Here is a 24382-nt window from a genome sequence, read left to right on the forward strand (position 1 = left end):
GTTATCTGAAGGAAATTATCTATCATTCACCGCATATTTACCCCTTATCCTAATTCCTATAAATTTATCCAAAAGTACCCCACATCAGGGTAATTTGGAACTTATTGGGTCACAATCATAGGGATCCGTCTCAGAGGCCATCCTTTAGGCCATAACCATATCACCAATTTGGACCTGGAAACTTTCCTGCCTTAGTGATCTTAGAAGATCAGCCCTCATGTGATTGACTGATTGAGGCTGCATCATCTGTTCTACCTGGGCACTTTGGTCGCCTAGGCAGGGTGCCTTGGATGCCTGGAGAAATTGTTTGCATTACAGCTTCTAATTTTTCACTAAACTGGGAAATAAGGTAGACAGGACTTGAAGATGTGGTGGCCAGACATCTATTCCATTTTTCGTAGTTTTGTCCAGGACTTGAGTGGATGAGTTAGAATTAGGAACCAAAGTGGAAAGAATTGATGAAGAGCTGCCTCCCCCATCCACCTTACTGCTGTGAACTGTACAGCCTGCGTTCAAGACACAAGTGGATGAGTTAGAATTAGGAACCAAAGTGGAAAGAATTGATGAAGAGCTGCCGCCCCTCATCCACCTTACCGCTGTGAACTGTACAGCCTGTTTTCAGTCTTAGAGAACACAATAGTAAAGGGAAAATTCATGATGCATTGTAAATCAAGAGTCATGCACTCATGCTACTAATGGACAATGAATTGGTAAAAAAAATTTGGAACATGCAAGGTAGAAAGAGTATATCAAATGTTACATTTCTGAGAAACTAAAGAAAGTATAATATTGAACAAATTGAAGGGGGGGGGGTGAGAACCTGTCATATTGTCAGTGCCTTCTGAGTCAATGACCGTGGGCATGATTGAGGCACGCTGGCCGCTAAAAGGTGAAACATGATGGGTTTGAAGTAGATGAAGCAGAGATTCCCGGCACCGAGATAGTAGAGGCCACAGAAGATGCCGAAAAGGAGGTGGTGTACTCGGTTTATGAAATGATATAGATGCTGAAATTTCTCCTGGGGAAGTGCTGGTCTGTTGTGGTGCCCTCATATGATTTCTGATTGGTAAAAGGTGTAGAAGAACAACCTTGCCTTTGCTGGGTTTTAGTGGGAGTTCCATGCAACTTTTGACAGCTGTCTTAGGTGTGTCATCAGTCATCACCAGTGACATTTTAGGGGATAAATAGTGGAATGATCCCCAGTACTACAAGAGAACCCCTAGGAGATGTCTGCTAATGAATTTGAAAATTTTGGTAGTAGGATGGATAATAGTAGTGCAGTGGCTCTCTTCAGACTGCACAATAGCATTTAGCTGTTCAGGAGTTGGGAACTGATCATGATTTAAGACATGAGCCTGAGACTGACCATACTCTTATCTTTAGTCTGGCAATAAAATTGAAATATACAAGACCTCCTTCCGACTTACTGATTGCAGTTGCATCAGCATCAGAAACAGCAGCACCCATAAATCCATCATGCCATGTAGCTTATAACAATATTAGAGAGAGATTACTCTTGCTACTTGGTAGCATGTATCGTCTGAGTTCTGACAGAGCTTGTAGCTTTGGGCAGCATTCTCTCCTTGGAATAAGTGTCCTTTGCTGTCTTCCAAATCCTGCTGGCTATATCAAGAAGAAGATAACCACTAGCAATGTCAAGATCCAAGAGTTGATGCCATCGTTGTCAAGGTGTCACATAGGCATTGAACTGCCTACGTGCTGTGGCATATGTGATTGACACATTAGGAGAAAATTTGGTGTCATCTGTTTCTCCTGTGCAGGACCTGTTTTATATCCTATCCTAGAATATTCCTCCCTATATTATCAATGAAGAGAGCAATGGAGAGAGCCTGTCATAGTTGACACATATTTTTCCCAATCATAAACAATATTTCCAGTCATACCTATTGGGCCCAATATTAATCTTCCTTGGAATCCTGTTCTGTGAGGAATAACTCTTATTTATTTATTATTATTATTTTTAATTTTTAAATTTTTTAAATGAATGGAAACTGAAAATAATCTCTTTCAATCATTCAATGTTAACTAGTACTCAGAAACTTAATTTACCAGCTAAACTGGAAATCCCAATGATACTCAACAGACAACAGTATTTTAATACTAAAAATGGTATTTGCTAGAATGATAATTTTGGGCTCACAGCCTTAGTAAAATCAGGAGCCATAATTTACCCAAAAAAAATTGATGACTAAAATCAGTGAATACCCTATTTCCCAGGAGGGCGCTGCATACAATATATGGCCCTCCTTCGATGCTGCATTTGCGGGGGGCTTCATGAATGTGCTATGTTTTTTATTTTATTTTATTTCTTATTTCTTATGGTTATCTAAGAAAGCAGTTGACGAATTACAGTAAGGATGCTTCTGCATCACCTGGTGCAAGTTGTTGTTGTCTCTTATGAAGCTAAGAAAGCTGCAAATCCTGCTTAAATCTCGATAATAGAACCCATAGCTTTTCTCATAAGTCCTGCACCCATTCTTTACTTGCTCTTTGAAGCTGGTTCATTTTCAGAATGCTCTTGAAACTCATGCTTTAGTTAGCTTTGAATTAAGGACTCACAGGATACTTTTAAGAGGAGCATCCATCTCAAGGATCTCTCACCTAATTTCTTGTATGCAGTTGCTTCTTTTGCTTGATTTACCATTTTTCCTCTACTTTTTTCTCCTTTTTAGAGACTCACATCTCTTGTGAGTTTTCTACTCCTTTGATACTATGATTGGATCTATATTGTAGCTTATTTGGGGGAAAAAAATGTTGGCATCTTGACTGTTGTTTTATGGAGTGGTCTATTCAGAAGACATGGTAACTTTGATAATTTTAAGTAGGCATATTTTTTGTTCCTCCTTTATCTTTTGGGCAAATTACATATAGACCCTCTAGATTTTGAATTAATTAATCTACTATCCCTAAAAAAAAATCAATTACAAATGGCCCCCTGCTGTTAAGTGTTGGGGGTTAAATGATGATGTCTTCGATTAACAAATAAATTTTTTTTTGGATGAATAATTAATCAATTAAAAGATGAGAACAATACAAAAAGATCCAAAGGTCAAGGATCAAGGGGGAGAATGGATTTGGGGGGGGGGGCCGGGGGAAAAAAAAAGGGGGGGGGGGGGGGGGGGGGGGGCGGGGGGGGGGGGGGGGGGGGGGGGGGGGGGGGGGGGGGGGGGGGGGGGGGGCGCGGGCGGGGCGGGGCCCCGCGCCCCAGAACAACCACCCCCCCCCCCCCCCCCGGCGGGGCGCGCCGGGGGGGGCCGCGGGGGGGGGCCCCCGCCCCCCCCCCCCCGGGCCCCGGGGGGGCCGGGGGCGGGCCCGGGGCCAGTCTGCGGCCTTCCCGCCCCCCCCCGCCCCCCGTTGGATTTGGAGAAAACACCCCCCCCCCCCCCCCCAAGTATGATTTCTAAGTCTACCCATATTGGAAACCGTATGATTAGAGAATGCAATGTTATATAACATATAATATAAAACCATTAATGCTATAGGATTAGAGAATGCAAGGTTATATAACAGTAATATAAACCTAAGGCATATAAATGAAAATCATGTGTATCAAATACATTAAATAACTTCAATGTCATCAAGATAACATTCATATGAGTATTACAATCTTAACTTTCGAGAATAGAATGATAAAAGTATACAACCGTTAGAAGTTTTATATAAGTCATTAACGGAGTTCATAAGACAAGAGAGGATGATTGAGCTTTCTTTGATGTTGTAGATGTGCTAGAGTAGTGCAAGTGAAACTTTGGCTGAAATCTACAAAAAATTTGGTAAAAAATGAGAGTTCCAGGGAGGGGAAAGCTGAGATTTGGGGGGGGATATCCGAGATGGCGCGGAGGGGGGGGGGGGGGGGGGGGGGGGGGGGGGCCCCCCCCCCCCCCCCCCCGATACATCAAAATAAATAGCATTCCAAATAGCATCTATGGATCGGGATTTAGAAGTCCAACGCCGAAGGTTTCGCTCCCACCACAGATGGTGGACTGAAGCACAAAAAACAAGCCTGCCTATTCGGTCACAGATAGAGGTACCTGAGAAGTTACGATTAACAAATAAATTAAATACCCATTTTACCCTTCTTTCTTCTAGTGCTTTTTAAAGGGGAAATTACATATAGGCCACCTAGATTTCGAGTCAATTGTATCTACTACCCCTGAAATTTCTCAGTTTACTATGTTTTCGGGAGTCTTGTACTACTTCCTTTAGGTTAGTTTAATACATTATAGGTTAGTGTAATACATTATCATTTAACCTCAACACTTAACAACAAAGGGGCATTTGTAATTGATTTTTTTTTCTTTCTTCCAGTGGTAGTAGATGTAATTGATTCAAAATTCAAGGGGTTTATATATGTAATTTGCCCTTTAATGGGCACATAAGAATGAAGGGAAAAATAGGTATTTAATATATTTGTTAATCGATGACATCATCATTTAACCCCAACACTTAATAGCAGGGGGCATTTGTAATTATTTTTTCTAGGGGTAGTAGACGTAATTGATTGAAGGGGGGGGTTTATATGTAATTTGTGTTAGAACTTCTAGGGTTTTCCTCAAAACCCTAGTCAATAATAAAACCATGCAAGAACTATATTACGATATGATATTTAGAAAGTATTGGACATACCTTACACTAGACGTATGTTGAAGAAGATTAATCCAAATCTTGAATGCCAAATCTGCAGAGTGACGAAACCTTCTCCAATCTCCTCATCTTTTCTACCGTAACTCTTTTTTATGGAGAGAGAAGAGAACAAAAGAACTTGAGAGATTGGAGGGACCCCATCAAAGCTATTTATAATAGCAATCCCAAACCCTAGTCCACTTCCACAATGGACTGGTTTGGCCCATCTCAAACCTAATGGCAGTGCATCGGCCCGATGTGTTGAGAGTTGAGACCTCATCAATTATTAACCCCAGTAATTAATCCAAGCCCATATATTGCCTAGGATAAACCTAACAATCTCCCACTTGGGCTAGATTAATTACTCTGTTACGATAAATTGATGTGGCCATGGAATCTCAATCATAAAAATCTGCCATTAATCCTTGATCCAGTTAACAAGTTCACTAATGTCGGACAATAGTAGAATATATGTCTCATCATACGACATATTTCTTTCTATCAGTCACAACAAAAGTTTACGTACTAACTAAACTGCAATGAGATGAACAAGGAATATTCAACAATTAGGATCACATAAATGACATTATTCCTTGTTGATCCTTCATCATACGACTCATACCCCTGAATATCGTCATATTCATAGGTTGCCTTGAACACCGTCACATTCAAGGCCAACACACATTTAGGCCCAAGGCCATGGTCAATAGTCAATCCGTCAATTATGACTAAAGCTACACTTGGACAATGGTAAAATTACCATTTCCAAAACATCAAAATAACGAAGCACAATTAAATGCATGCATGCATCAAAATATTCAATATATGTATCATCAATATAAATTCATTAACTCCTATTGAGTTCTCCCACTAAACAATCATAAATTTAATCAAGAACAGATCATAAGATCAATCAAACTACCAAATAAGAGTGATGTGAGTGTAAAAGTTCAATCATCAAAATATAAGAACTACGAAGAGATAAAAGGCTTCATCCCCTGTATTACTCTTTTTTCCCATCCTTTGAGTTTTTCTTCTCAAGCCAAGATTTACGTGCATTACAGTCTCTCTTAAAATGTCCCTTTTGATCACACCAGTAACACGTAATATCATCATGGTTCTTTTTTTCCTTGTTATAAGGATGATACTTATCTTTCTTGGAAGAAAATTGTTTGTTCTTATGAAACTCACTAGCAGATGTTTTGTTGTCTTTAATCAGATTTATAGTCTCGATTCTTGTCCTTTTTTTGTCGCTTTCTTATTGAGCACATATGGAAATAAGGTCTTTCATGGTCCTTCCTTTTGTCTGCGCATTGAGTGAAGTTCTTAGTATAGCATATGACTCTGGAAGAGATTTGGTAGCTAGATGAACTAGAAATTCATCATCGATCATTGTCCCAAGATCTTTTAATTTATTTGCAGTAGAAGACTTCTCTAGAAGATATTCTCTAATACTTCCCGTACCATCAAATGTAGATGAAGTCAGCTTGGACATTAGTTCTCCTTTCTCACCCTTTTTGTCATAACTCAAACACTACTTTTATCTTTGCAAGATATTCTATTGTAGTGTCCTTCATCTCTACACTGTCACGCATGGACTCAAGGATGGACTTTTTCATTATAATTAAACTTTTCTTATTGGCTGTCACCCATTCTTTATGCTTTAGCTTCTCCTCATGTGTACTTGCAGCGGAAAGATCAGTGAGCTTTGGCTCTTTAAGAGCCACATCATAATCAAGCAATCCAAGTATAGCATTTATTTCATCTACCCATCTTTTATAATTTTCCTAGGAGAGAGTAGGGATGGAAGCCAAAGCATTAGCTTGAGCAGACATCTTAAGGGGAGAACAAAAGTTCAAAAGAGCAACATAAGTGAGAGCAGACATTCAAACAATTATATCATGATCATATATTATGAGAATCACTCGTCACTTTCAGATATACATGTATGAGAATCACACCATACCAAACATGCTAAAGACAACTTTAGCCAACATGAACCGACCAAGTAATATTTCAACCTTGGGTTAAAATATACAAGGCCTCACATGTAATCTTGCAAATACCGCAGGACAACAATGACTTTCTAAAATTCCTTCACCCTTGGGTGATAAGAAACTTATGAAAATCACACCATACCAAACATGCTAAAGGCAGAAACCTTAGCCAACATGAGCCAACCAAGTAATATTTCAACTTTTGGGCTAAAATATATAAGGTCTCACATGTAACTTGCAAATACTGCAGGACAACAATAATTTTCGAAAATTCCTTTCACCTTTGGGTGATAAGAAACTTCTAAATTATGCTTCCCAAAACATCATAATGTATTAACCCACCTTTAAAAAAATTGAATGCAACAATAATCCTCGAAAATCTCATTACCTTTGGGTAAATGGAATTCCTTAAATTGTTATTCATTCCCAATTGAGTGCATATATCAATATTACTTAGATGACATCACCTTTGGGCAAATGTCACCAAACTTTGACTACTATGGCAGACAATAAGAAGATGAGGAGATGCCACTTTGGTGGATTACATTCCTCCTCTTATTATCTCTATCCAAAATTTGTAGTCGAAAAGCAAAAATATGCACAATATATTAATATAAAGCACAACTAGCTAAGGGTTAGTTACAAAATTAAAACTTTATTTTCTTTTTCTTTTTCTTTCTTCCTTTTCTCCTTTTCTTCTTTCTTTCTTTCTTTCTCTTTTATTATTATTATTATTTTTTTCGGAAAGGACGTCCGTCTGGTCTGTTTTGACCAGACGGGGTGGGGTTCAACTGAGGCCAGACGGACTTCCGCTTCGTATGACACGGCGCTCCTTCTGGACGAAGGAAAAAATTGTTTTCTCCAAAAATGAACCCAAAACACCCACACATGACAAGATTCATGATCTCATCATCCCAAAAGAAAAACTTCATGAAAGAACCAACAAACATGATAATAAAAAAAATTAATGGATTAACAATTCACACAAATTATTACGATCCGCCCATTTGGATCCCAATGGAAAATCAAATTAACAGAATCTAGTTCCTTAATGATTTAGGGTTTCAATTAAACCCTGATCCTCCCATTGGATCCAATCCAAAATCAAATCAATATAATTTAGGGTTTCAATTAAACCCTGGATCCTCTCATTGGATCAAATCCAAAATCAAATCAACATAATTTAGGGTTTGAATTAAACCCTGGATCCTCTCATTGGATCCAATCCAAAATCAAATCAACATAATTGGATATCTCCTTTCTCCCAAAAGAAAAAAAAAAAAAATCCCTTTAAACCATATAATATGATCTATAAAAATTATGATTAAAACGAACAATCGATTCTAGTTTAGCAGGAAAGGCCCCGATGCCAATTGTTAGAACTTCTAGGGTTTTATCAAAACCGTAGTCAATAATAAAACCATGCAAGAACTAGAATACGATATGATATTTAGAAAGTATTGGATATACCTTACACCAGACGTATGTTGAAGAAGATTAATCCAAATCTTGAATGTGAAATCTGCAGAGTGACGAAGCCTTCTCCAATCTCCTCATCTTTTAACCGTACCTTTTTCTTGTGGAGAGAGAAGAGAACAAAAGAACTTGAGAGATTGGAGGGACCCCATCAAAGCTATTTATAATAGCAATCCCAAACCCTAGTCCACTTCCACAATGGACCGGTTTGGCCCATCTTAAACCTAATGGCAGTGCAACGGCCCGATGTGTTGAGACCTCCATCAATTATTAACCCCAATAATTAATCCAAGCCCATATATTGCCTAGGATAAACCTAACAATTTGCCCTTATCTTTTTCTTCTTAAATTCATGTCTGCTTCAATTCTGAAGTATGTAGAGAAGTACTGTTTTGGTCATATTTGGCAATGTTGCTATGGTAACTGGAAAGTTCACTAACTTGAATATGGTTGATTCCTAATTTTTCTTTCTTTCTTTGGAAGGTGAAAGGTGGACTTGCCACTCAGGCCCAACTTGCTGAAGAATGGATTCTGAGTTCATACAAGATATTGCAAACACCATTTTCAAGTGCTGCTTATATAAATGCACTAAAGAAAGCTGAGCAGTTTCTTTGGGGTGGTCCGGAAATGGATCCGGTATAGTATAAATTGGTTATCTATTATGAATATCTTCGTGAGGAAAGCATACTATCTATGCAACGCTTGAACTACTGGACATGCAGGTTAGGGACATGGCAATGGATTTGGTTGAAGCGCAGAAGTGGGCTGAAGGAGTAAGAGATTGTCTTTCTAAGATCGAAGCATGGTCAGGTGATAGCAATAGTAATATGAAGGTGTCGTTGAGAGATGTGGAGATTCTGTTGAAGGTTAACCCTGTGCCTTGTATTGAGCCCAATCATCCTAAGTTGAAGGTCAGGAAGTTTGGGTACATATTCTTGTGTTTGAACTTCATCTGCACACATTTGCAGTTCAACAGTGGTTTTCATTCATTATGAACAGGCTTATGCAGAAGATGCAATGATTTTACGAGAAGAAATGGAAGAAGCTCTTTCAATATTTTCACATATCTCTGTAAGTAAATTAATTATGATTTATATTTTGATGTCATTTCTTTTCTGGGTTGGCTGATTTATTCAGAAATCAGAACCCCAAGTGTTCTGGTACTTGATGACAGTAATCAATTTCTTTAGTGAACAGATAACAAATTGCATTCATATGTTTATGTAACAATTCTAACTCTTCTGTTTATGAAATCTGTCTGATGTTTGGACCATTGATAATCATATTCCATTCATTTTCGTGCTTTCTCTTATTCATCCCCCCCTCTCTTTTTTGTGGTAAGTCTCATTTAAGTTTCTATATCTTCTGTATCTGATACATTTATGGTAGTATGGAAGTTGTCTAGTACTAGTGTTGTCAGATGGATGACTTGTTGCTAATCATTGTGATGAATTCTCTCCATAAATTAAATACTTTCACTTTCTTTTTAATACTTGTGCAGGACTAGCAGATTTTTATTTTGGGTTTCCTTGTTACTTTCTCCTTCATATGTCCCCTTCCTGTCTCTGTTGATGCCGAATTTCATGTTTCTAAAAGTAATTTAATTCCGATTGACATCTTTCCCTGGGTATATTCTCAAACTTTGTGCAGCTTGCTGAATTGGAACTGTTATACTCCAGGGCAAGTGTGATGCCAATTCATCTAGAAAAAAGTGTCAAGTTGGCAGATGAGATCTCTTCAGTAAAGGTATATATTGCTGTCTCATTTTGGGCGATGGTGAACTATTCATGAATTGTTAAATTTCCAATTTCATATCATTATCATCTTAGATTTAAAATTTTTTGTGCACTTCCTTATATTTCTATATCGAGGAGAGGATGAGTATTGCGTTTTAGTTTTTTTTTTTGTTGGTTGATAGAGTGCATATAACTATGTTAGTGATCACTTGTTCTTTTAGACAGGAAAAATAGCTTGGTGATCTATGACTCTATCAGCTGTAGTAGAATTCTAGATATTTGTTGGAATTTAAGAATTGCAAATTTCCTCATTCTCTTCCTCTCCCCCTTGGCTTTACTTCCTTTGTATGTACTGATGATTGAGGTTCAAGATCCTGGGTTTTGACCAGCCAGAAGTTGAGATATGGTCGCAACCAGGGGTCTGTTCCCAACCCTCTGGAGATGGTGGTTTTAAGGCCTAAATCCTGTTGTTTTATCCCTTTTTTTCCCCTTTTTTTTTTTTTTGCTTTGGATCTATTTTTGACATTTTTGCAAACAATGCATGATCTATTTTCTCTGGAAAATCAGCTCAAATTGTTAGTTGTTTGTGACTGAAGTTTGGTGGCATATATTGTTCTTTGGACATTGGCTGAAAATTATGTCAGACACCTACAAGCACTTATTATGTCTAATATCATTTAAGTAAATGTTTTGGATTCCATTTGCTTAAAATATTATTCAATAAATAAGCAAATATGCTTTATTTGAATCCAATAAAAATAGTTGAAAATAATCAAATTGCAAGAGGGAACAAAAAATAAACCCTCCAGTTTTAAAAATTGATTTTTGATTAGAAGGCATTCAACCTTCTAGCCTGGGTCTTTCTTGAATCTAAGTATTTTATTTATCTTCTTTTTTTTTTTTTTTGATGAAAAAAGGTTGAATACTTATATTAATTAGATGGACAGATACATAGATTAGCAGAATCCGGGCTATTCCGGCTGACTTGTTCTCTGATGGATGATTTAAAAGCTTCTTGAGTAAACCAATCGTAGTGTGGGTGAACGGAATGAGGTAATGTTAATGTTCTTACTACATAATTTAAAGTCTAGCAGAAACGGGACAAATGTTAGTGGCCAGACAAATGTTAGTGGCCATGTGTCCTGTTTTGCGTGCAAAATTAGATCAAGGTTGTCTTCCTGATTGCACCAAATTTCTTTTATCTAGATATTTGAAAGTCGGGCTTGATCTATCCCGGCATGGAGCCCAAACAGTAGTGCATCTCTGATATCTGCATTCCCTAATCGTCCGTAGTTGACATATTGGATCCATCCCTTCCAGCCGAGTCCCACACTCCGTCTTGTGCTGCCTAAAGATGAGTTGTGTACCCCTGCACACATTAACATAGGTGAGTGAAACAAATTACCCATATTTCTATTTTGACATATGCAAGTGGGTGTATGTGATACTTCCCTTTTCCTTTTTTCAACATCTGTTGAGTTTGACCATGTAGTTGGCCTTAATTTGAGATAAATAATCCATTTGGATATGTTGTTTAATACTCTTATGGGGTTGGGTGTTTGTTTATTAAACATTTTATTGTTCTTTACCCACCATACATAGTAGCAAACTATTATAAAGATTGACACACACCACTGCTTTGTGGTTTGTTCTAACAGAAGATTGGAAATGAAAGAGGTGCATAGGTGGAGGATAGATTGATGGGTGAAGCCTTCTGTTCGAAGGCCTAGGGGGGCCTGCCTCCCATTTCCTCTTGGTCCATTGACAAGAAAAAAAAGTGTGCCAAATGGACTCCGCACAATCGCCACAAAGGTCACATACAGGCAATGTGGATGTCCATTGTGAGAGTATCACCTTGACTAGTAATCCTGCATTCAAGAGATGCCAAAATAATGTTTTAAGTTTAGGGTGTAGTGGTAGATCCCAAAAATACTTCCATCTTGTGGTGAAGGTATTAGGTTGAGTAGCTATCCTTAATTTAAGCAATGCCCCCACCAGCTTGGTAGGGAATTTGCCGTTGCTTGATATAAGGGATAGCTAGGAATCAACTTCATTAGACAGATTGAAATTAGAGCGGAAAGATATGAAGAAAGGTTTTGGTTAGAGAGTAATTCCCTTTTATGGATAAAAGCAGAGTTTGCCACTTGTGCAAAAAGTTGCTGATCTTGGCCATAGTTCAAAATTAGGTGGTTCCAAATTCCAATAACTTGTTACCTGGTGGCCTTCTCCATGGATCAAACCAGAAGGATGTATCCAAACCATTCCCTACCTTTTGTAGGACCATTTTCTCTAGAGTTGGAAGGATACTGCAAATGCTATTTCATGTCCAAAATCCTTTTCTTTGTTTGACTTGGATGTGGGGAAGTATTTTGCTTTCAGTATCCGAGCCCAATGGCCATCCAGATTGTTCAGTAAACGCCATGTTTCATAAGGAGTGCCGAATTGATATCCTCCATTTTTTTGAAACCCAGTCCCCTGTTCTCCTTTGGCATGCAGCATTGGTCTCAGGAAATGAGTGTGAGTTGTTTCTTTTTGGTTGGATTTCCATCAATCTTCTTACACAGTGTGGATGGGTATCTGACGCACTGCATTTGATAAAGGGATTGGAGTTATTAGTACTCCTCTTCCTGCATGGTATATGTTCGATACTTTCCATGAAGCCATGTTTCTTTTCATCTTGTCCAGAATGAACTGTAATGTTTTAGTTTTAGCTCTTCCATGGAACAGATTTGTACCTAGGTTCACTGCATCTTTTTCATTTCTGAGACACGTATGGTTGACAAAATCTGTCTTGCTGTCTCACATTTCTATTGTAGAAAGCTCCACTTTTTTCAAAGTTGATTTCTTGTCTTGTAGTATCCGAGAACAGCTCTATGATTGCTTTAAGAGCTAGAACATCATTTTTTCCCTCCCAACAAAAGAGAAAGGTGTCATTGGCCAAAGAAAAGGAGAGATCTCCGGTGCTCTTCTCACCACCTTGATTCCTTGAAATAGATTAATAGAACCTATATATGGATGTAAGATAATCATGTTTGGATTTAGGGTTTTGCCTTGAAAAGTGTCAAGAGCAAAAGTGCATCTCCATTATTCAAACGCTTTTTTAAATCTGCTTTATTATGATCTGTTTTGTCCTTTGTGTTGAAGGAAAAAAAAGTTTAAAAGTTTTTCGAAAAGCATAATACTTGCACGAAGGAAGAAAGGTTATTTGGGAAAACGTAGAACTTGGAGAAGTTCAAAAGTTTTTTCGAAAAACGTAAAATCCTACTTGCCTTGTGATAAGCCCCTAATATCCCACGGCTACCAAAGGAAGAATAAGAAGAGAAGCAGGGGATCAGCAGCAGCAAAGAGCAGGGAGGCAGACCTACCAGCAGGGAACAAGTGGCATGATTCTATTGGGCAGCACCCATAACTGAAAGCTGACTGAGGAGCTGCCAGGTGGCAGTGAAAGATTGGGGGACAGTGGAAGTTTGTTTGAGAGAGCAGGATTAAGATTTAAGGGGGCAGGAGCTTGCTGAGGTGAGGAGAGGAAAGAGGCAAGCAAGTGCTTGAGGAGAGGGAAACCTCTGGGGAATGGCCTAGCCATGGTGTTGCTTTTGTTTATCTGAGTTTTGATTTGGTTTGTTTAATTTCAGTAGTCTTTATCAGTTATTAGAATCATAGTCTGTATTCAGCATCTATATCCATATCAGAGTTGCTTAATGAAATCGATTGTTACTTCAATATTATCCTGCTGATATGTCAATTTGAATTCATAGCTTTCTGGTGTTATCTCCTGTTTGTCTGTTAGAAGTAAAGGATAAATGAACAGGGTTATATTTTGTTGCTGTCTGTATTGAATCTGTTGCCATGAATGATAATATCCATTGCTGTCAGTAAGGTTTTGGTAGGATTCAGGACAAGCTTGAGAGGGTCCTATCACCTTGAAAGATGTGAATTAAGTATTTTTTGGGGGTAAATTGTTTAAACTATTTTGCCATACAAATTGTGATGTGATATGTGTATGGTATAATAGTTTAAACAATTTACCCCCCCAAAAAAATACTTTATTCACTTCTTTCAAGGCAAGTAGGATTTACGGTTTTTGAAAAAAACCTTTGAACTTCTTCAAGTTCTGCGTTTTCCCAAATAACCTTTCTTCCTTTTTGCAAGTATTGCGTTTTTCGGAAAAACTTTCAAACTTTTCTAAGTTCTACATTTTCCCAAATAACCATTTTCCTTTGTGCAAGTATTATGTTTTTTGAAAAAACTTTTGAACTCTTTTCCCCCCCCCTCTCTTTAACTGAAAGGACAAAGCAGATCTTAATAAAGCACATTTAAAAAAGCGTTTCAATGATGGGGATGCACTTTTGCTCTTGTCACTTTTCAAGGCAAAACCCTAAATCCAAACGGGATTATCTTACATCCATATATTGGTACTCATTCAAAGGTCTTGACAAGATTTCCATAATGATCAAGAAGAGTTACGAGCTGAGAGGACATCGTTGTCTAAGACCTCAATACCTAGCGAACCAAAAGAAGGGATTGTCATTAAGCTTTATTGAGAAGGAAGCCGATGAGATCAAAGCTTCATTTAGCTTGCACCAAATATGATCAAAGCCCATAAATTCAAAGAGATTGATTAACACCCCCCATTCTTCCCTATCATAAGCTTTTGACATGTCCGACTTTAAGGACACATACCCCGTCTTACCTTTAGTTTTTTCATAAAATGAAAAATTTCTTGAGCTACGAGGATATTATCATAGATTTGCCTTTTTGCCACAAAAGCTACTTGGCACGGAGAGATGAAGTTAATCAAGAGGGGTTTTAATCTCTATGCCATGATCTTTGCCACTATTTTATAACTGACATTGCACTGGCTAATAGGGTTGAAACCAGAGATAGTCTTGGCCTGGTCCTTTTTTGGGATAAAGCACAGAAAATTATGAGAGGGATTGCCTCAAAAAGAAGGATTTGACAAAATCGTATAGATCCTGGTTGACCAGATCCCAGTGCTTTGGGTAGAAGAAGTCATTGAAACGATTCATTCTAGGGGCTTTGTGGGGTCCTAGAGAGAAGATAGTTCCTTTTGATTTCCTTTAGGGAAGGGAGATTGGAGAGGCCCACTAATTTACTTCATTGGATAACTGTGGGAAGAGACACTCAATGAAAGAGGGGTCGAGGGGTTGTGATGGGGTTTAAAGATTCTACATAAATTTAGAGAAGGCTGAGGTAATTCAAAGGGGGAGGTTACCAAGCTCCCCTTGTATTCAATGCAGTCAGTTCTCCTCTTGAGGTTGTGGGTTTTAGGAGAGAGGTGGTAGTATCAAGTGTTTTCGGTCTCAGTTCGAAATATAGGTGGTATGGGATTTCTGAAACCACAATTGTTCCTCAGCCAAGAGAGTCCATTCCAATGACTGTTTTTTGAGTTCAATGAGGTCACGGTCAGGGTTCGGGGAATTTTCAAGAAGCTCATCTTTGGTAATGTTGTGGAAAAAGGTTATCAATGTTTCCGAAGTTGACTGATTTTAATGATTTATGAACCTTGACATGTTGGCAAGTTTACTGTTAAGGGATACATTACCTTCACATACCCGTGCTTGTTTAACGGCAGATGCATATTGTGGGTGGAATTGCCAGGCATTTTGAAAGTGGAACAGTTTTCGCCCTTGTGGTTTGGAGGTTTCAAAGAGGAGAAGGACAGGATTGTGATTGGATCCTGTTGGAGGCAATTTCTTTAGACAGGCTCTAGGGAAAAGGGCTATCCAGGATGGGGAGGCTAATGTACGATCTAGCTTTTCCTTGACCAGGGTTGGGGGCTTGTGTTTGTTTGACCAGGTAAAGGGTGGTCCTGGTGGGTGGATTTCTTGCAATTCGGAGTCATGGATGATTGATGCAAAAGAAGAAGGGCAGGTGATGGTTTGAAAAGGCCTCCCATCTTTTCTTCTTGTGACATAACCTTATTAAAGTCCCCTATAATCGCAAAGGGTAACATAAGAGATAAGATAAAAGAATGAAGTTCCTCCCAAAACACTCTTCTAGAAGCATATGATGGTGGGGGCGTAGATGAAAATGATGACCCAATTCTTCCCTTGGTGCGAGCAGTTGATAGCAATGAAGGATACATCCAATTTTAGGATCCGAGAATCGGAGTCTAATGCCTTTAGGGCCCAGATTCCTCCTTTCAGCCCTTTTGAACCTTGGCTTTCAATAAAGCAGTAACCCCTAAAAAATTTTGCCTTAGTATTTAACATCTCAGCATGATTTGTACACTTGGTTTTGCAGGGGAATACTAAAGCTGGTTTGTATTTCAATTTTCAATAGGAGTTTTGAAATACAAAGGAGGGTAAAATTTCCATTCATTCCTCTTAACATTCCAAGCAAGAAGCTTCATTGTGGAAGTACAGGATTTCCAAGTAAGATGATCCGTTTCCCTTCCAAACAGAGACGAGGAAGAGACAAAGAGATCGAATTGGAAAAAGTACAATGTTTCGCAACAGAGGGCAAGGAAGTAAAAACACTTGATGCTAACCACAAGATAAAAGAGAATAACATGCACAAGAACCAAGGAAGCAACACATTAATATTTTAAAGAGAAGAAGCAGTGTGCCAATAGAAATACACAGTAAAGCAACGAAACTTAGCATGCAACATGGACCACAACACCAACAGAACAATAGCTAGCCTAAGCTGAGAAGCGGTTACGGGATTTTGACATGAAGGGTATATTATTGACCCAACAATAAATTATACCTAACAAAGAGATAAAGAAGACAATACAGAAGTCAAAAAACTCAGAGTAGCGGTGTTATGGGAATATCTGGGGGCAGTAAGAGCTGGATTTGCCATCTCTGCCTAGTTGAGGGGTGCCTGCTGTGCAGTGGTGAAGTTTGCATGGTTTGGTTGACTGCTTCCAACATTGCTGAAATTGCTCAGGTTGAAGTTGAGGCTGGTGAGGTTGTGGAGTTGGTCAAAGATTTGGTGGCAGGCTTCCATCTCATCATTAAACTGATAGAACACCTTAATCGGTTCATGACAAGCCAAAAGAGTTGAGTCTAGGTTGTGGCACAAGGAAGCAAAAGGGTTTTGGGCAAGGTTGATATCAGCAATTCTCCTTACTGTTATTAGTGGTTTCAGTATTGACCCATACCACCCACGTCGGGCACCCCACGGTCACCAGTTGGTGCATTGGCCGAGACACGGTCAGTACCGTCTGCCGCTGGTGGTTTCAGAGCATTCTTCTCTACTGCCTCAATTCGTTCCAGCAGCTTCAGAAGTACTGCATCCTTGGGGTCATTGACTGAATTTTCGTCCCCATCCATCATTTTTTTCTTTCTGGGCCTCCATTTCTTGTTGCTTCAGCAATTCCTCCAGTTTAGACTGCCTTTCCATCAGAGCTTTGAGACTGAAACTCACTTTTCAGAAACATCTATAACCACTTTCTTACCCTTCTCGCTGGCCGTTCTTCTTCTTGTTGGGATAACAATCCCTGAGTTCATCACTTTTTCATTTCCTGCTTTATTTTTTTGACCTTACATCTCCTCATTCCCTGCTTTCTGGATCTCTTCCTATTCATCTATGTTTCTTCCACTGTTGTTGCTGGCAGCCATGGGGTCCATTATTTGTAGAGCCTTCACCATTTTGATCCATATTACATTCTTCAGCATTAGCAAATTCCGGGACCACTTGAACATCCGACGTACCAGCATCTTCATCCTCGGTTTCCTGTTGTAAATTTTTGATCGTTGGAAGGGGAGCACACTTCGTAGATTGCAGGTGGAAAAGATTTGTGGGATAACAAAGGGGAGCAGTTCAGTTGTTAAGCCTTCAAAGAATTTGAACTGAACAACATTGTTGATGAAGGATGACTCCTCGGAGTCATAGTTTTTGCAGAAACCCGTTAGGTGGGAGACTCTTCCACACCTTAATTAAAGCACTTTAATTTCATAAAGGAACTCAATGAGAATCCATTCGTTCTTGAAAGTTTTGTTTGAAGTTCTCAGATTGAGATATTTGTTGATATCAAAAACAATTTTTACTCTGGCAGAAAGTTGCCAGGCATAACAAACTCCATTGCACCCCCATGTTTGATCTTATTCACAAGAGGCTCCAATTTTGGAAGGGCAAACTTCTTTCCTTCATTGGTAGACTTTAGCTGATAAAATCTGTTTCTCCATCCTTGCATTTACTAGTGTAGCATCTTCGGCAATGTAGTCTACCGTCTTTGCTATGGCGTCTCACTTTCACTCTTATCTTTGGCAGATCACAGAGTCATCCAAATTCCTTCACTGGATTTATTAGAATGCTACCTGCCTTCTGAAACCTGAAGGTGTTCTTGGCATTGGAAGGATCCGTGATTTCAGTATTGCTGGTTTCTAGAAATTCTTCTCCAATCATGATTCCATTTGGGTCAACTGGGTTCATTCTCACCTCTCCAGATCTGAATCCTGATTTGATGCAGACGGGCTCCTTCCAAGCCGGCCATTTTTGGGTTTGAAGGAAAATCCTTCTCCATCCATTTACCACTGTGCTAGATCCTTAATGATTGCTGATGGAATTACCATTTCCCTTTGGTTTGATGTCTTATCCTCTGGCACCCCCATGGAGTAGTCTTATACAACAATTTAGGAGCCAGCTCTGTATACATCTCCTGCCTTCCTAAATATGCCATGCTTTCCTCAATCATCTCTTTTGGCTTTCATCCTCCCCAACCCCCTGCTGAAGTGTCTCACCCATGTGTGGGCATCTCTCTTGCCGCTGCCACTTTTGTTCCCCTTGGTTGGACAAGGTTGCTTGGTTCCTTTCCTTCAAAAGGATTGTAGTATTTCCTCTGCTTTGAATTTTCTGAAACATCATATCTCCTTTCCTTCGTGTTGCAGCTCATAGGTTGGAGAATCCTTACACTCTTCTTGCGTGGTTAATTGTTCCTTCCTAAGCAACATATTTGCATTCCCCCTTACTGCATTTTATTTTGGTACAGTGGGGAGGACACCAACCACATTTTGTTCTCTTGTCCCTTCTATCTCACCATATGGAAAAAAGCCTTAGCCTTTTATTTGGTCATGGGGTAGAAAAACTCCTTTTGATGCAGCAGCAGAGACTTGGACCAACCCAAATCTGTTTGGGAATGCAGATCGAGATGAACTGGGTCCAATTAAATTTTGGATTCGGCAGGAATTTTAATTCTTTTAGTTTTAGTTATTTGGTTTATCTTGTTATTTTATTTTAGGATCTCATTTAGTTTTAATTAAGGATTAGGGTTACTTGGGTCAGAAGTCTCCATTTTAAATTTTTTTTATTGGATATGGAACAGAAAGATGAAATAAGCTAAAGCTTTGGTGTTTGCTTGTGCATCGCATCTTCTTCTCCTTTTCCCCTTCTCTTCTCTCTCTTCTTATAAACAGAAAAAGAGAAGCAGAGAAATGCTAACCTGGATCCGAGAAGCAAGAAAGAATTCCTGAAGTAGACTTGAACAGAAGTACAAAAAAGAAATCGTGCAAGAGATAGACAACCAGGGATAAGGAAATAGAGATCAAGGAAAAAAAGGAAAAAGAAAAAAGAAAAAAGAAGAAGAGTCAAGAAGAACAGACAGACCATGGGGGCAGAGAATCTTAAAATGCCTGGTTTTCCACTTTGTCACCAATATTCAACTTGTACTCCTAGATTCCTTGCAGTTTTTCCCTTTGGTTATTCACAAACAGAAAAATCGAAGTCTCCACTAGTTGCTATTCTCCTTCAAATCAATACAGTCTGACCATAAGTTCTCTCCCTCTCTTGATTACATGTCTGCATGTGTTAGCTTTACAAATTTTTGCTCCATTCCTAGTATCCCTTATATCACAGATTTTCAGAATTGACCATCCTTTCTAACATTATACTTGTTCTTATTAATTTATTTTCTTTTGCTGAATTTTCCCAGATCTCTTATTTATGTCCTTCTCTTTTTCATTGATCTCGTTCCCATCTTACATCTTCTCACCAAAATGTTACCATGTTTTTTTCCCCTTCTGTCTTGTTTGCCGCCCAATAATTACAATTCTGCCATATCAGTTTGTATGTTTCTGTCTATTTTAGATTTGCCATTAACTCCTTGATTGAAGTTCTTTTTAGTTGTTTGGGTCCATAACGATGGATCTTTTTTTCATTTAAGTTTAGAGTTTGATTGCCCTATGGAAAGCTTTGTTATGTTGTTTATTGATGAAGGGCAAGATAACAATTTTATCTCACCATCTGTAGTGGACGTATTATCAAAGAACAATGAGATTATTATTCATTTTGAGGATTATGTCTTCATTGAATTGAGTTTCTTACTATGATGGTGCATGTTGTGTAGTGTTTGATTCTCATCATGGCACTATTGAATTGGGTTGCAAATGGTTGTATGCACTAAAAGGAATCATTGATTGTGATAGAAATCTCTGCACCTTACATCCTTTTCACATGCCCCAGCTATTTACTTTTCATGGAGCATATCTTGACATGTCTGTTCCACCTAAGATCAGAAATTTGACTTAAGATTGTCACCGATTGTTTCACAAATTGAAGAACCATTAAAGATTCTCAAGATTAATTACAATTTGTTCAAAGCTGCCCATGAAAAAAGGGTTAACAGTTTAAGAACGTGCAACAAAGACTGTTAATCTCCATGCTATTGAAAGACGTGTTTTCTAGGAAAAAATAAGCAACACCAATGATGCATCCTTAACCAGAACAACCGATAGATGCAATGGAGGAGAAGAAAATTGTGGATCAGAATATCAGATATCTACAAAATCCAGGGTAGTGAAAATTATTCCTCATTATGAGTTCATTCTTCCATATGATGATGAGCCCAAAGCTTCGTATTTTGGATTTCTTCAGACTTTGAATTGCACAAACAGAACTGTTGTAGCCTCTACTCAGGATTTTTAAGTCTTCAATTCTACGAGTTTTCCTTCTGAACATTTGGGAATTGAAGCAGCAGAGTCTTGGACTGTCCCAAATCTGTTGGACACAGATCAAGATGAATTGGGTCCAATTTAATTTTGAATTCTGTAGAAAATTCATTTACTATAGGTTCATTTGTTTGAGAAATTCATTTACTATAGGTTCATTTGTTTGAGATTTCTTGTTATTGTATTTCAGCATTCCCTAGTGCTATTCTAGGATTAGTTACTTGTGTTAGAAGTCTCTTAATTTTTCTTTAAATACTCATGCAATCATTATTTATTGGATATGGAATGGAAAGATTAATTAAGATGAAGCCTTGTACATGCACGTGCATCATCTTTCTTCTTCTCACTTCCACCTCCTTTTGTCTTCTCTTTCGTTCTTTCTTCTCTACTCTGTCCTCCATTGTCTTCCCTTAGATAGGGATTGGATTTCGTTGAGTCCCGCTTTCTTAGGCAGTTATTTTTCTCACGTGTTTGCCTAGAACACAATTAATTAAGATGAAGCCTTGAACATGCACGTGCATCACCTTTCTTCTTCTCACTTCCACCCTCCCTCCTTTTGTCTTCTCTTTCATTCTTTCTTCTCTACTCTGTCCTCCATTGTCTTCCTTTAGATAGGGATGGATTTCGTTGAGTCCCGCTTTTTTAGGCAGTTATTTTTGTCATGTGTTTGTCAGCTTGTGTTCTAGGCTGCTATCTCTCACATTCGGATGGAGCAGAGTCTCTGTTGATGGACATCCAGATCTCTCTTTATTGACTTGATTTGGAAAGTCATCCCCTTTGATGTAGCACCAGACTTGTTTTCCCCTAGACTGACTGTAGAAAACCGAAAGGAACAGGGACAATGTTGTTAGCTGAGGCTTGTACAGCTCCTTTCTTAGCCTACTTGTCAGGGTATCTTAGTTGGAGCATCTCTTCCTCTTTGTGTATTCTGTTCTACCCACCCTTCCTTTCTTTTTGAGGTTTGGTATATAATTATTTATTCACCCAAAAAAAATTGGAGCCAGGGCCATACTTAAATGACCCTGGGAGAAATGGTGAGGAAGAAAGACCATGCATGGTTTTTTCTGGTATCAAGTATGACCTTAAACGGAGCTGATTGGAAAGTGAGGATCCATGTGCTTGAGCGGTTGAGCCCATTTAGTTTGCTACAGGAGAAAGCATCACAGTGAACAAGTATCCTGCTACTTCAGGATCTGGGTCCCAGGAGCGGTAAAGTAGAGAGCCTTACCCTCCTTTTTGCAGGATATTCTGTTTCTAAGTTATGAACTAGCAACTAAGGTTGCCATAGTGCATGCTTAGCCTTCACTCCATGAAATGAGTCTCAATTTTAGGATCAACTATTCTACTGAAGACATATAATTCCTTTTTTCAGTAGCTAATGTCAGATCATCTGGGAGAGATGATTACTCATTCAGAGGAATCCTCACAGAGCACACTTTTTTTTTTTGTTTGGGGGGGGGGGGGGTTGCTTTTGTTTTGATGAAAGAGCACTCTGCTTTTTAACATTTATATATTGATTAATTCACTACTGAGAATGTGATTGCATGTTCAGGGCTTTAAAAGATGAAAGGATTTTTTTTCTTCTGGCAGTGTGTTTCTTATTTGTGTTATTTATCTATTTATTTTTTGTTTTTTTTTGTGGGGGGGGGGGGTTGTTGAATTTGAACTAGTATTCATTTATACGGAGACATGCTTTTCCTTTTGTACTTGTTTAATAGTTTGATCTTTCATCTGCATCTTGTTTGCCATTACAATGCTTTAGCTTGGTGTATTAGTGGTTGAGCTAACATTCAGAGGATGATCTTGTTTCACCTTTCTATATTATTTTTTAATGTGTTGATTGCTTAGGTTTGGAGTGAGAGTGTACAAAAATGCATATCAGAGAAAAGACCCGGCGCTATTGAAGTTGATACTCTTCACAATTTAAAATCGGAGGTGGGCTCTGCTTCATTCTTTGCTATGATAATTCATTATCTTAGTTTTTGGTGCTTCTGAAGATGGTATGCTTTCTTTTTTCTTAAAAGTGAAAATCAAATTTGTATGTTCAATAGATGTTCGAGTTTCATGTTGATCTTCCCGAAAGAGAGCTACTGTTGGATTTGTTAGGACGTGTTGAAGCATGGCAAAGTCGATGCAATGAGATACTGGAAGGGCCTATAAGTTTGAAGGTTGTTACCTAGTACAGGCTCTAAAAATATATTTCCTGTTTCATGGGGTAGAGTAATAACCCTTCGTTGATATTCCTCCCCTCGTATCCATGTGCTGTAGGAAATTGAAATTCTTCTCGAAGAATCAGATGGTTTCCCAATCAGTATTCCAGAATTGAAGCTTCTGAGGCGGTATTACTGTGATGCTCTGTCCTGGATTTCCCATTTTCATGATGTTTTAGTAGACATTGAGGAAAGGAAAGATCAAAAAAATGTTATTGTGGAGTTAAGTTGCATTTTGAAGGCTGGGAAGTCATTGAGAGTGCAAGGTCTTCCTCTTTAACCCCCATGTGGTTCTCTTTGTTTGAGATTATCTATACTTGAAGGATGGATCTGAAGTTACAGGTTTTTTCTTTTAACAGTTGATGAATTGCCTCTTGTCGAGGTAGAGTTGAAGAAGGCATGTTGCAGGGAAAAAGCTCTACAGGTAAAAAATGCCTATTTATTCTTCTTTAAGTTTCTGTGGTTGCAATTTGTATTCCAGTAGTTTTTGCGAATTTTTTTCAGATGATTTTTATGTAAATGTTTCATGTACTGATGTAGATAAGTCTTCTAAAGGCTTTCTTTTATAGAAAAAAAACTTTGCGTTGGATTACGTATGTATTGATCCCATGGTTTACCTTTTAATTGGCCAATTTGAAAGGCATAAAGTATGAGTGTAAAGTAGGAAAATGGGATTTGCTTCATTAGTTTAGATATAATTATATTTCAATTTCGTTTTCTTTATTATTTCAGTTTCACAACCAAATTAGGATGCCTTATTAGTAGAGGATTGAGTTAGGCCTCTTCTATTAAGTGTTTTAAGTTTATTTTTCAGTATTCTATGTAAGTTCGTTAACAGAGGCCAACGTTGTACATGGTTTTGTTTAATGAAATATTGGCTTGATGAAAATCTTGAGATGGATGCCTTTCCAAATCCCTTCCCTATTTCCTTCTGTTAAAAACCCAATGATCGAATACCAGAAATACTAGTATTGAATTACTAAAATCATATGCAAGAACAATTAACAATGATAAACTGGTTACGATGGTGCCAGTCACCCCCACAACACATTGCTGCTCCTTAGCCTATGGCTGCCCAAAGACTCCTATTAAAATAATCCATAACTCCTCCTAAACATCTTACCCCTATTTATAACCCCTAATCAACCTTAATTCTCTCTCTTCCCCCCTCAATGTAGCATAATACCATGAGCCCAGGGCCCCATCACTACCGCCCCTTGAAATTCACCTTGTCCTCAAGGTGAAGGAAGAAGCTTGATCTTCACATGCTGGCCACATAACCATGCCAATTCCGTGTCTTCAAGAACAAACCTTCCTGAAAACCAGCTGAGTTTTACCCACATAACTCCAAGTAGCGCACGAAAACCTTCGAAACTTCTGCTGCACTGAGTTGTGCATCAATATAT

The 24382-nt window shown here is 38.5% G+C and overlaps 1 protein-coding gene across 2 annotated transcripts in view; it reads left to right on the forward strand.

Annotated features, from left to right (window-relative positions):
- Window positions 1–24382, forward strand: part of LOC149030021 (transcription factor jumonji (jmjC) domain-containing protein) — a 130127-nt gene that overhangs the window by 44770 nt on the left and 60975 nt on the right. For both annotated transcript variants that reach the window (XM_089142343.1, XM_089142344.1), the window contains exons 9-16: window positions 8601–8753; window positions 8840–9028; window positions 9117–9188; window positions 9768–9863; window positions 22615–22701; window positions 22818–22934; window positions 23035–23242; window positions 23336–23400. In XM_089142343.1, coding sequence (XP_088998469.1) covers window positions 8601–8753; window positions 8840–9028; window positions 9117–9188; window positions 9768–9863; window positions 22615–22701; window positions 22818–22934; window positions 23035–23242; window positions 23336–23400 — 987 coding nt within the window. The remainder of the gene's footprint in view (window positions 1–8600; window positions 8754–8839; window positions 9029–9116; window positions 9189–9767; window positions 9864–22614; window positions 22702–22817; window positions 22935–23034; window positions 23243–23335; window positions 23401–24382) is intronic.

This window comes from Hakea prostrata, chromosome 1, assembly GCF_041222555.1.
Source record: "Hakea prostrata isolate BN-2017 chromosome 1, UWA_Hpros_2, whole genome shotgun sequence".
Taxonomy (NCBI): domain Eukaryota; kingdom Viridiplantae; phylum Streptophyta; class Magnoliopsida; order Proteales; family Proteaceae; genus Hakea; species Hakea prostrata.